Genomic DNA, 12036 nt, shown 5'->3' with positions numbered 1-12036 from the left:
ACCCAACACCCAACCCCAACCAACCAATTTTCCCTTGCAACCGCTGCAATCGTGTCTGCCTGTCCCGCATCGGACTTGTCAGCCACAAACGAGTCTGCAGCTGACGTGGACATTTACCCCCTCCATAAATCTTCGTCCGCGAAGCCAAGCCAAAGAAGAAGAAGCAGCCGGTCAGGACGCTCCGATCGAGCTCCTATAGAAGGTTGAAGCAATGGTGGCTGGTAGCCTTGCCCGACTCAGTCTTCTCAGGAAGTTGCGCCTTCTTGACTAGTGAGGAGATGTTGAGTGAAGAGCACATGGACTGAGCTTTTGTCCTCATGGATGCCCTCTGGCCTGCTGAGTACCTCCAGCTGACAGGCGAGGGGAGTTCACCGATGGGCTCTCTCGTTTCTGGAGGCATGCCACCACCTAATGCTTGCGCAGGGACATTGCAGCACCAGGAATTGCTTCTTGAAGGAAGCAGGTGGGTCCTTTCAGTGTCCACGGGAAACCCTCCGTGGGTGATGCAGGGACTGGCAGGACAGAGGGCCCTAAACTGGGAGTTGCTGTAACAGCAGCGGTGCAGCTTGGTGTGGGCGCGGGAGAGGGGAGGCACTGCGCCCCCCCCCCACCCCCCTCGGGGTCCAACCATCCGATCCTCATGCCAGCGATCCCCGACAGGCCTGTTAGAGGAACCAACGGTGACTTCAAATGCAAGTTGTTCAACCTGAGGGTTTACCAGACTCCGGCGGACTGACGCGGGGCACCAGAAATTGGGAGAAGACCCCCTTTCCGCCAACCTCCCTGCGGTCGGGGGAGCTGCACGGGTTGCTGGAGACCGGCTCTTGGAATCCAGGTATCGGAGCCGGGGGTCGAGGGGTCGCTGAGGGCAAGAAGGGGCCCTGGGGCGCGGAAGGGCTTCCTGATCATGTCGGAGGTTCGGATCAGGAGCTCAGGCGGCCGATCGGTCTGTGTGGCTGGAGACGAATCCACGGACACTCGGTGACTCTGGGGGGACTTACTTCTATTTCTTTCGTACTGTAAGGGACGACAGTAATGGTGACTCTTTGCCTTACAGCAGATATAACGTGATTTTCTGACAATAAAGGAATCTCGAGGAAGTTGGCCACAAAGCAAGGTTTAAAAGCAGGACATTTTTAAATTAACGTTTGTCGGCTTTTGGCCTGTGCTTGCTACGGGAACAGAAGGATGAGGGGAGACCTCATAGGGACATATTGAATGCCTGGACAGAGAGGATGTGGTAAGGATGTTTCCCCATGGTCGGGGAGTCTAGAACGAGAGGGCACACCTTCAGGGTAAAAGGGCATCAAATTTTAAACAGACGAGGAAACATTTCTCCATCCATAAGTTCGCGAGTCTGTGGAACTTGTTGCCACAGGCGGCAGTGGAAGCCAGGTCGTTAGGTGTGTTTAAGGCAGAGATTGACGGGTATTGGATCAGTCCGGGCATCGAGGGTTACGGGGAGTGGGAGGATGGATCAGAATGGCGGGGTAGACTCCATGGGCCAATGAGCCGACTTCAGCTCCTATATCGTGTAGCAGCCAGGGATATGGTGCCAATTAGTCTTCATTTTCCTTGCAAAATTTTTTTGGGGGGGCGGTTTACAAGGGAACGGCGCTGTTTGCGAGGCGGTTAGCGCCATGCTGTTTCAGCGCCAACGATTGTTGCTGGGGTTCGAATCCCGCGCTGTCTGGAAGGGGTTTGCACGTTCTCCCCGTATCTGTGTGGGTTTGCCCTATTGGCGCAATCTTGAAATGATCATCAGTGGGGAAGCCAGCACGTCGGAGCGAAATGAGGCTGTTTGGCATTCGAATGACGGCTGATGTACTTGTCCTCTCCCACTTTCTTCCCGTGACCTCAGACGCCCTATCAAGGAACCACTCAGAGGTGCATAAGATTAGGACGAGCTCCCACAGGGGTGGACAGTCAACACTGTTCCTGGGGCAACTATTGCAAGTATGTTCAAGGTGAGCGAAAGAATGTTTAGGGGAGATGTCAGAGGTAGGTTTTATCTCCGAGGTCAGTGGGAACCTGGAATGTGTTTCCAGGGGGTGGTGGTGGAGGCTGGTGCAATAGGGACACTCGAAATACTCTCAGACACAGATCAACAACTCTGTAGTGGAGTGAGTGGAGACACCAAGTTCCTTGGAGTTCCATCGCGGACAATCAACATCTCCTCACTTGTCAGGAAGGTGCAACAGCGACTGCACTTCCTGAGAAGACTGAAGCGGGCAAGGCCACCGGCCACCGTCATGTCAACCTTCTACAGGAGCTCTATCGAGAGCGTCCCGGCCGGCTGCATCACCGCGTGGTCACGGTTGCTGCAGAGAAATGGATCCACACGACCAGAGAGGATCACTGGAGTCTCCTCCTACCCCATCAACCGGGATCATTGTTCAAACAGGGCCAGCAAAATCGTTTAGGGGCCCCTTCCACCCCGCCCGCAGAATTTTTCCCGTCAGCGTAAGAGATATGGGAGAATCAGGCCAACACCACCAGGATGAGAAGCAACTTCTTGGGCAGCGAGAACGCTGAACGACCAAAGGGACCACTCACAATCCGAGATCCTCGTATCCACGAAACAGCAATTTATTTGTTCATCTGAAATACTTGACCAGTGTCTGTATTGTTGGCCTGTACGTGTTGGCTGTCTGCGTGTTATGCACCGAGGACTGGAGATCGCTGTTTCGTCGGGTTGACAATAAACGTCTGCAGACACCGTGATTGAGGTAAAACCGCAATGGTGGAGAAACTCAGCAGATCCGTGCACTTCATGTAGCAAAGATAAGGAGGCGCCACCAACATTTTGGGCTTGAGCCCTTCATCAAGGTGTGGGCAAAAAGGCGGTAGGCGCCTGGACAGTAGCCTGTTCCTGTCCTGTGCATTGGCACCTAGGGCGACCTGGTGCAGTCCAGCTGCTTTCTCTCAAGAACAGAGGACACGACGGCAGAGTACAGGCCCTTCAGCCCACGACATTGTGCCAACCCATGGCAATCTAATTTGTCCCTACCTCGCCCCACCACAACCCATGCTTTTCGCTCATACCTTGGCAAAGGGGTGGAAGTGGGGACGACCACACACAAGCACCTCGCTTGGGGGGGGGGGGGGCAGTGCCCGACTTTGAGTCCAACCTATGTCCGAGGTGAATGTCTATAATCGCTGCTTAAGTAAAAGAGTGATCGAGCATCAACTTTGAGCGTTCGCCCCCCCCCCCCCCCGAGATTGTGATCATAACACTCCTGTACAGACTCGTCTTCCTGGGAGCTCTCCCAACACAGCAAGTTGTCCGAGTCAAGTTCAGGGACGTACAATATCCGTGCTCAACAGTTGAATTCGTGTTGCTGTTATCTGTTTGCGGTAATGAGTAGTGTGTTTATTATCATTGTAAAGAACCGAAACTCTATCAGCGACAACCAGCTCCCCACCATGACTACCAGCCCCCCCCCCCCCCCCCCACATCTCCATCGGGCACACAAAACTCAAAACGGTCAACCAGTTTATCTATCTGGCTGCACCATTTCATCAGATGCAAGGATCGACAATGAGATAGACAACAGACTCGCCAAGGCAAATAGCGCCTTTGGAAGACTACACAAAAGAGTCTGGAAAAACAACCAACTGAAAAACCTCACAAAGATAAGCAGAGCCGTTGTCATACCCACACTCCTGTTCGGCTCCGAATCATGGGTCCTCTACCGGCATCACCTACGGCTCCTAGAACACTTCCACCAGCGTTGTCTCTGCTCCATCCTCAACATCCATTGGAGCGCTTTCATCCCTAACGTCGAAGTACTCGAGATGGCAGAGGTCGACAGCATCGAGTCCACGCTGCTGAAGATCCAGCTGCGCTGGATGGGTCACATCTCCAGAATGGAGGACCATCGCCTTCCCAAGATCGTGTTATATGGCGAGCTCTCCACTGGCCACCGTGACAGAGGTGCACCAAAGAAAAGGTACAAGGACTGCCTAAAGAAATCTCTTGGTGCCTGCCACATTGACCACCGCCAGTGGGCTGATATCGCCTCAAACCGTGCATCTTGGCACCTCACAGTTTGGCGGGCAGCAACCTCCTTTGAAGACCGCAGAGCCCACCTCACTGACAAAAGGCAAAGGAGGAAAAACCCAACACCCAACCCCAACCCACCAATTTTCCCCTGCAGCCGCTGCAACCGTGTCTGCCTGTCCCGCATCGGACTTGTCAGCCACAAACGAGCCTGCAGCTGACGTGGACTTTTACCCCCTCCATAAATCTTCGTCCGCGAAGCCAAGCCAAAGAAGAAGAAAGAACCGAAACTCTATCAGCGACAACCACTGTAACTTTACATGATAATATCTGTAGCATAATTCTGGCTTACAGCTCTTCTAGTCTGGTCCCACTAACCTGCAGCCCCCTCCATCCACCTCCCATCTATGTACCTGTCCAAATTCTTCTTAAAAGTTAAAATTGAGCCTACATTCTTGGAGGGTTATGGGCAGGGAGCAGGAGAAGTCGATGTTAACCATCCGACTGGAGGGGGCCCAGGCAGAAGATGATGAGATGTCCAATCAGTCTGGCTGTGCATGAGGAGTTCGCACAGACATGACAGCGAGGGAACGGGACGGGGAATTAAGAGGAACGGCCACTGGGAGATCTACGCTATTGCAGCGGACGGAGCCAAGGTCCTCGGCGAAGCGAACTCCTGGTTTGCTCCCAGTCCCTCAAATGTAGAGGAGGCTACAACGGATGCAGAAGAAGGACCATAAGGGACCCTGAACGGTGGCGAGGGACGAGGGGTGGGAGCAGGCGCGGCATTTTCCCGCGGCCATGGTGGGGTGGGGGGGGGATGTGTGCCTGGTGGCGGAAATGGCCGGAGGGGTTGTTGGCGTGCCCATCTCCGAAAAAAACCATCAATCCATTACCCTCTTTTCCCCGTTCCCCTGGATTTTGCGGGCTCAGTTCTTGTCACGATGTTTACAACAATCAGCAAAACAAAACAATTTGCACAAGCAATTTTTTTTGTACTTTGATCTTTTTCCGTACCTTTTAGGGTTCGTAAAACATTGATAATCGGCTGCAGCAGCCAGAACTGGAGCGGAACCAAAAGCGTTCAACATCACTAGTGAAGGTAGGTGCCCGTAAGTTTCAAGATTAATTTTATTATTAAAGTAATAAAACTGTGTCCCAAGGCAGACGGATTCACCACTGTCAGAAATAAAACTTCTCACACATGAGTCTCTTTAAAACTGATGACACGACAAGCTTTATTTACAAGTCTGCAGAGTTGGACTCAACTGGTTTCTCACAGTTAAGCCCCGATACATACAGTGCATTGATTTTTATACCCTTATTGTTTGCCCTTCCCCTTCTTATTAATACTGTTTTAATTGGTTAGTATTACAAAAGCATTCTAAGTATAACTGAATTTTTAATTATCACGTTTGTTACGTACGCTGTGAACTCTACATACACTAAATTCTGTTTCTCACCCTTCTTATCAATCCTTTGTCTCCTGCATGTCTCTCACTATGACCATGAAAAGATAGGTTTAAAAAAACATATTCAGCAGATCCTTTTGTCCTTGACTGCTAGTAAACTCCCTGTCCGTTCTGGCTTCCCTGTTTATGATTAATCATCACATTTTAACTTAAGTCATTTTAACCTAAATTCTCTATATAACAACCACCGCCAGGAATTGCCTGAAACGCCTCTTACTGTCAGAGGCAGAGAAGCAAAAGAGAGGACCCCCCCACCCCCCCTCCACAGAGTCATCGAGTCTCCGTGGATTCACCTCCAGCGCTTCCCGCAGTCCAGTCCAAACCTCCGGCACGATTAGGAACCCTTCAGCACCCTCTTACATCCTAGTTCCGATTACCCGGCGCTCCTCTGGCCAGCGGCCCGGGTACGGGTGTCTCTCGACAGCGGCCTCCCGCAGCCGGTTCCTCACCCTGAGCCGGCCGTCCCCTCACAACACGAGCCGGCTTCTCGGCCACCCCCCACCGCCCGCCGTCGTGGTCACTGTCCCTGCAGGTAGTTTCCTCCGCTTCTCCTTCTCAAACGATGGTGGGGGGGAGGGGGGTCTTCCCGTCCTCTGGTGCCCTGCTCCAGTCCCTCCGCTTCCCCCACCCCCGGAGTCTGCAGCCCCTCGTGGCGCCAGTTAATGGGGAGGAACTCCAGTGATCCTCAGTCACCGTCATCTGACTGTACACGACAAATCAGCATTTCCCTGGGCTAAGGTGCATACACAGTGCAAAGCAGGTAATCATATAAATAACTTGAAATAAATGTAAATAAATATTTCGGGACAATTTACTTGATTACGGGAATAAATCATCAATCTCACAGCCTGTGGGAAGAATCCCCAGCCTGACCGTCCTGATTTTGATGGTCCTGATGGTGGTTGGTCAAGGATACTTTGAGCTACATAGAAAGGGTCCTCAGTCATTCATTGAGCCCTATTTAAGCAACACTCCCAGTAAATGTTGCAGTGTAGAAGGTTGAGGGAGGATTTGATAGAGGTATTTAAAATTATGAGGGGGACAGACAGAGGAAATGTGAACAGGCTCTTCCCCTTGAGGCTAGGTGAGATTGGAACAAGGGTCATGTTAAGGGTTAGGGGGCAAAAGTTTAGAAGTAACATGAGGGAAACTTCTTCACTGAGAGAGGGTTGGCTGAATGGAATGACCTTCCGGAAGAGGTGGTTGCAGCAGGGTCAACTTTGTCATTTAAGAGGAGGTTGGATGAGTGCATGGATGTGATGGGATTGGAGGGTTATGGTCAGGGAGCAGGTCTCCTGAGGAGGCTGATGATCCTGGCTGATGAGGAGGTGTTGAGCCCAGGACGGGTCATCTGTTATGTACACACCGAGGAACTTTGTGATCTCCACTCTCTCCTCAATGGAACTGCTGATGTGCAGTGCAGCGTGGTTGACCTTCGTCCTCCTGAAGTCCACAGTCATTTTCTTTTGTCTTGTGATCATCTCCAGATGAAGCAATGTTTCCCCAGTCCACAGTGTGCACACACACTCTCTCTCTCTCTCTCTCTCTCGCTAACACACACACACACACACACTCTCTCTCTTTCTAACATACACACACTCTCTAACACACACGCGCGCGCGCGTGCACACAAACACACACACACACACACACACACACACACACACACACACACACACACACACACACACACACACACACACACACACACACACACACACACTTACACATACACTCTACAGAAAGATATCAGATATTTAGACATTATGTATATCGTAATAGAAGACCAAATATCCAGATCACCCGAGAATCCAGACTTTTCAAAAACTCTCAAACTTTTAAAATTTAGCCACAGATGTACAGCAGCAGCAACATGTGTAGAGAGGGAGAGAGAAAGGGAGAGATGAGAGAGGGAGAGAGGGGGGCACAAACATATTTTGTATATAGTATATGCACATCCATATGTGAATGTGTTTAAATATACAGTATGTTTAAGTGTATATGTGTAAACACACTAATTATATACATTCAAATATATATTTATAGATTATCTGTACATAATATGAATCTATTGATATGATGGATAATTACTTTTATTTCTGTTGATGTTGTTATATTTGTGATGACTAAGTGCTGTGTGAGGTGTATGTCTGTACCCCTGCACCATCACCATCTCAGTGCCAGGATGGAGGGAGCGAGTCACGGGCTGGAGTTCTGCCTTGCCCAGGAATCTGACTATGAGCAGGTGCTGGCCATCTCCACAGACATCTACGGCGGCCTCGACTACCTGCCCAGCCGCTACCACAGCTGGCTGGTTGACAAGCAGCGCCAAGTCCTCTTGGCCAAGAAACAGGACCGGCTGGTGAGTGTGTGTGTGTGTGTGAGAGAGAGAGAGAGGAACGCGTCTGCCCAATCCTCCACCCCAACCCCCTCCCCCACCTCACCATTCCCGGCCCAATCACAACCCCTCACCCTCAGCCGCCTGCTTGTATCTGTCCTGATCCCACTTCCAACGTGTGGGGGAAGGAATCCTAACTCCTCCACTTTAAGTTGGAAAGCCGGGGAATTTAGTGGAAGAAATAAACGGGCAGACGATTTTCCAAACGGGGAGAAACTGGGAAAATGCCAAGATGCAAAGGAAGCTGAGAGTCCCCGTGTGGGACGGGCTGAAGGGAAAGTTGCAGGTTGAGTCGGGGGCGGTGAAGGCGAATCGTTTCAAGAGGAATAGAAGAGCAGGGATGTGATGTTGAGGCTTTATAAGGCCCTGGGGAAACCTCACTTGGAAGATTATGAACAGTTTTGGGCTCTTCGTTTAAGAAAAGATGTGCTGACGTTGGAGAGGGTTCAGAGGAGGGTCACAAGGATGATTCCAGGAATGAAAGGGTTATTGCATGAGGAGTGTTTTATGGCTCTTGGCCTGCACTCATTGGAATTTAGGACAATGAGTGTGGTCTCATTGAAACATTTGGAACGTTGAAAGACGTGGACAGAGTAGACATAGAAAGTTGTTCGTCCAGGGAGAGAGAGTCCAGGACAAGAGGGCACAACTTTAGGATTAAAGGGCGTCCACTCAGAACAGAGGAATTTTTTCAAATTCGGTGGAATTTGTCACCACAGGCGGTTGCAGAGGCCGGCTCTCTTAAGGCAGAGATTGACAGGTTCTTGATTAGCCTGGGGGCATCGAAGGCTACGGGAAGAAGGCTGGGCAGTGGGTGGGAAATGGCCAAATGGCCTATTTCTACTCCTATGTCCTTTTGGCCACCCAGTTGCCTTATGCCTCCTATCTCTGGCTTTTGAGACCTCTGGTCGGGTCCTCTCTCGAAGCCCCATGCACCTCAATTCTCCCCTCCCCTGCTCCAAGGACAGTAATCCCAGCATCTCCGGTCTTTGCTTGAGGTCAGAATTATCCAGTGCTGGCATGAGCCTCACAGGTCCCCTCTGATGGCTTCCCTCCCCCTCACCAGGGCAGACACGCCTCCACTGATCCACACAGATGTGCCCCGAGTGTGTAGTTTTTTTTTGCACCACCGACTAGTGGTAATTCTGCCTGGCCTGCAGGGAAATATGCAAGTATCTGAATCTCTGAACGATGCGGGATCTGCTGAGTTCATCCTATATCGCTCTACACTGCAGGTGGCTCTGGTGTCCGTGCGCCTCATTGATGACGGGTGCACAGTGTTGGTGGAAGGGCTGAGAGTGGCGCCCGAGGACAGGGGCCAGGGCATCGCCAGGCGGATCCAGCAGCACGCCTTGGACCTGATGAAATCCCGCTTCCCGGTCTTGGAAATGTACCGGAGCGTCCGGGTGGGACCCCTCAGCCCCGAGGTCCTGGCCAAGTACCGCCTGGTGTGCCAGCAGGTGAGGCCGGCCCTGCAGCCGAGTGGCCCGTCAACCCATCACTTCCAATGCCGTTCCACTTCAATCCACATGTGTCCCACCTGCCTGCACTTTGGCCCATGCCTCTCCCACCTGTCCCACCAACACCTATGTCTGGCCCATCTCTCTCCAAACCTAGCCTGCCCACACTGGTCCCGCCTACCTGCATTCGGCCCCACATCCCCCTAAACTTGCCCCTCTAACACTACACAACATAAGAAATAGGAGCGGGAGTTGGTCATCCAGCCCATCAAACCTGTTCCCTCTATCCACTCAACTCTACCAACCTGCCTTTCCCCCATATTCCTTAATTCCCCTACTACGTAAAAATCTATCCAACTGGGACCAACTGTCTGCATTAAGTCCCTCTAAAGCCATCCCATCAACGCAAATCCCACCTCCATGTATTTGGCTCATCTTTCTCTCAACCTGTCCCTCCAACACCAGCCTCAACTACCAGCATACCTCTCTCAAACTGCCCCACCCTCATTCATTTCACCTGCATGCATTTTGCCCTTCAACCCACCCCACCCACACTAGTCCCACCTACCTGCACTTGGCCAATCTCTCTCTAAACCTATCCCTCTAACATGAGCCCTGCCTGCCTGCATTTATCGCATATCCCTCTAAACCATTCCCACCAACACAATTTTAGCCAGTCAGCCAATCATTTTTATCCCCTTCCACCATATTATGATCACTCTTCCCCAAACCTCTTTCAGAATCGTTCTAAGTACTAAGATCATTTATTGCCGTGTATTCAAAATACATCTAAATCTTTCCTCAGATTGGTCCATAAAGAGGCATCACTAGTCTAGGCTTTGCTAGGCCCTGCTCTGGTGCGTGATCTCCGTTCCTGTGGTGTCCTCTCCTGGGATTCTCCTTCTCGGAGTGGGGAGGGGTCTTCTTCCTCCTCTGGTCCTCCAGGCTGGCCTGGTACTCCCCTGGAGGCCGCAACTCCTCACAGTCTGTTCTGCCAAGCATGGACGCCAAATGTCGACTTAAATCCCCCACCCCGCCACCCTTCCTCCCTTTCTCTCCTACCCCTCCTTTCTCTCCTCCTGCAAACCTCCCCTTCCCTCTGCCCCTCCCCCTACTCTCCCTCCCCTTCCTCCCCTCTTTTTGCATCCCCCTCTCCTGCCTCCACCCTTCCCACACTCCTCCTCCTCCTTTCCTCTGACCCACTGACTCCTCCCCTCCCTCCTTCCTCCCCCTCTCCCATCCATCTCCCCTCCACCCCTCTCACCCCTATCTCCCGACACCCCCTCCTTTTCCTTCTCCTCTCTCCCCACTCCCCATTTCCCCTTCCCCTTTCCCCACATCCATTCTTTCCACTCCTCCCCTCCCTCCTTCACCTTCTCCCCATCCCATCCCCCCCTCCTCCTCTCCTCCCTCTCCCCTCCCTCCTTCTCCTTTCTCCCATCCACCTCCTCTCCTGCCCACTCACCTGTCCCCTCCCTCATTCCCTCCTCCTCTGCTCTCCCTCCTCCTCCTCCTCCTCCATCTCTCCCACCTCCCTTGCTCCACTCCCCATCCCTCACCCTCCTTCCTTCTCCAGGCAGTTTGGGACAGTGGACATTAGGGCCCAGTGGAGCCGGCCCAAAAGACCCATGCCTCCAATATTGTGATTGCTCTTCCCCTCCCAATTCTTTCCTCCCCCCCTTCCATGGGATGATCCACCTTCCCCTCCCCCTGGACTCTCTGTCTGCCATGCTCACCAGGGACCCTGCCACTTAGCGGGGAGAGGGAGGGAGGGGAGTTATCTCTGTGGGATCTTGCAGTGCTGGGCAGCTGGGTAAGCTGTGACATCTGCCGGGCCTGAGGAGGCAGTGTGGGTGTAAGTTGTGACCTTCTCCCATCCTACAGGGGGTAATGGGATGGGGACTGGTAAGCAATAACCTTGTCCTCCCAACCTACAGCGGACAGCAGGAGATAAGCCTTGACCTTGACCCATCCTACAGGGGGTTACCCATGACCTTGACCTCCTATCCAACAGGGGGATGGAGCGGGCACAAGCCATGACCTTTTCCTCTCGTCCTGCAGGCGGTGCTGCTGCTCCGCTTCCATCCGGAGGATCTGTGGCCCAGGTTGGAGGCGGCCATCGTCCGCGTGAAGGACTGCGCTGGTGAGTGGGAAGAGCCGGTGCAGCTGGAGGCAGACGAGATGAAGCGTCTTTTCCTGGACCCCAGGGTGGTGGAGGCCGTGCTGCCCAACGGCATCATCATCCACGACTGGGTGCCATACCGACCCTTGTTGGGCAACCTGGAGGCCCTTCTGCAGCTCGGGGTCACCGCGATGGCCGACCATCGGACAGAGCCCACCACACTGAGCCTGAGCTCGCCGCCGTATGCCATTCCAGCTGGCAATGGGCACCAGCGGCTCAATGTGGACCTGTTCGGCAAGAACTACCGGCAAGCGAGGGACCAGCTCCTTGCCCACCTCCGCGCACTGCCCCTCTACCCAGACCCCATCCACTGCCTCGTCTACCTGCACCCGTCCCTCTGGGACCCCATCCGCTCCTTCTGTGGCCAGCAGCTGGCCCTTCGGGACGGAAGGCACATCGATGGGCAGAAGGTGCTGGAAGCGGAGCTGTGAGGGTCCTGTTCTCCGCGGGGTGGGGTCAATCGGCCAACCGATGGGCGCTGGCTTCCCGTTCCACACACACATACAACAGGCCCCCTCATT

General features: G+C 53.0%; 1 protein-coding gene across 3 annotated transcripts; it reads left to right on the top strand.

Moving 5' to 3' along the window:
* The first annotated feature begins 489 nt into the window (after window positions 1-489).
* On the top strand, window positions 490-12025 carry LOC138752571 (histidine N-acetyltransferase-like). Of its 3 annotated transcripts, XM_069915363.1 has the most exons (6): window positions 490-835; window positions 1862-1967; window positions 5028-5105; window positions 7607-7837; window positions 9109-9333; window positions 11395-12025. In XM_069915363.1, the coding sequence occupies exons 4-6, from the start codon at window positions 7622-7624 to the stop codon at window positions 11944-11946; spliced, it is 993 nt and encodes a 330-aa protein (XP_069771464.1). In that variant the 5' UTR covers window positions 490-835; window positions 1862-1967; window positions 5028-5105; window positions 7607-7621; the 3' UTR covers window positions 11947-12025. The 3 variants fall into 3 exon arrangements, with proteins under 3 accessions (XP_069771464.1, XP_069771466.1, XP_069771465.1); XM_069915365.1 differs by lacking the exon at window positions 1862-1967; XM_069915364.1 differs by lacking the exon at window positions 490-835 and having other exon boundaries at window positions 1476-1967.
* Window positions 12026-12036: the final 11 nt, after the last annotated feature.

Source organism: Narcine bancroftii, chromosome 2 (genome assembly GCF_036971445.1).
Source record: "Narcine bancroftii isolate sNarBan1 chromosome 2, sNarBan1.hap1, whole genome shotgun sequence".
In the NCBI taxonomy this organism is placed as follows: domain Eukaryota; kingdom Metazoa; phylum Chordata; class Chondrichthyes; order Torpediniformes; family Narcinidae; genus Narcine; species Narcine bancroftii.
This window is presented reverse-complemented; position numbering and strand designations above follow the sequence as displayed.

Bases quoted from the DNA above. Each gene is read 5' to 3' on its own strand.
- LOC138752571 (XM_069915365.1), top strand. From the start codon at position 7,622: ATGTCTGTACCCCTGCACCATCACCATCTCAGTGCCAGGATGGAGGGA. The intron at 7,838-9,108 runs GTGAGTGTGTGT...TCTACACTGCAG, and splicing joins CCAAGAAACAGGACCGGCTG to GTGGCTCTGGTGTCCGTGCG. The intron at 9,334-11,394 runs GTGAGGCCGGCC...CTCGTCCTGCAG, and splicing joins ACCGCCTGGTGTGCCAGCAG to GCGGTGCTGCTGCTCCGCTT.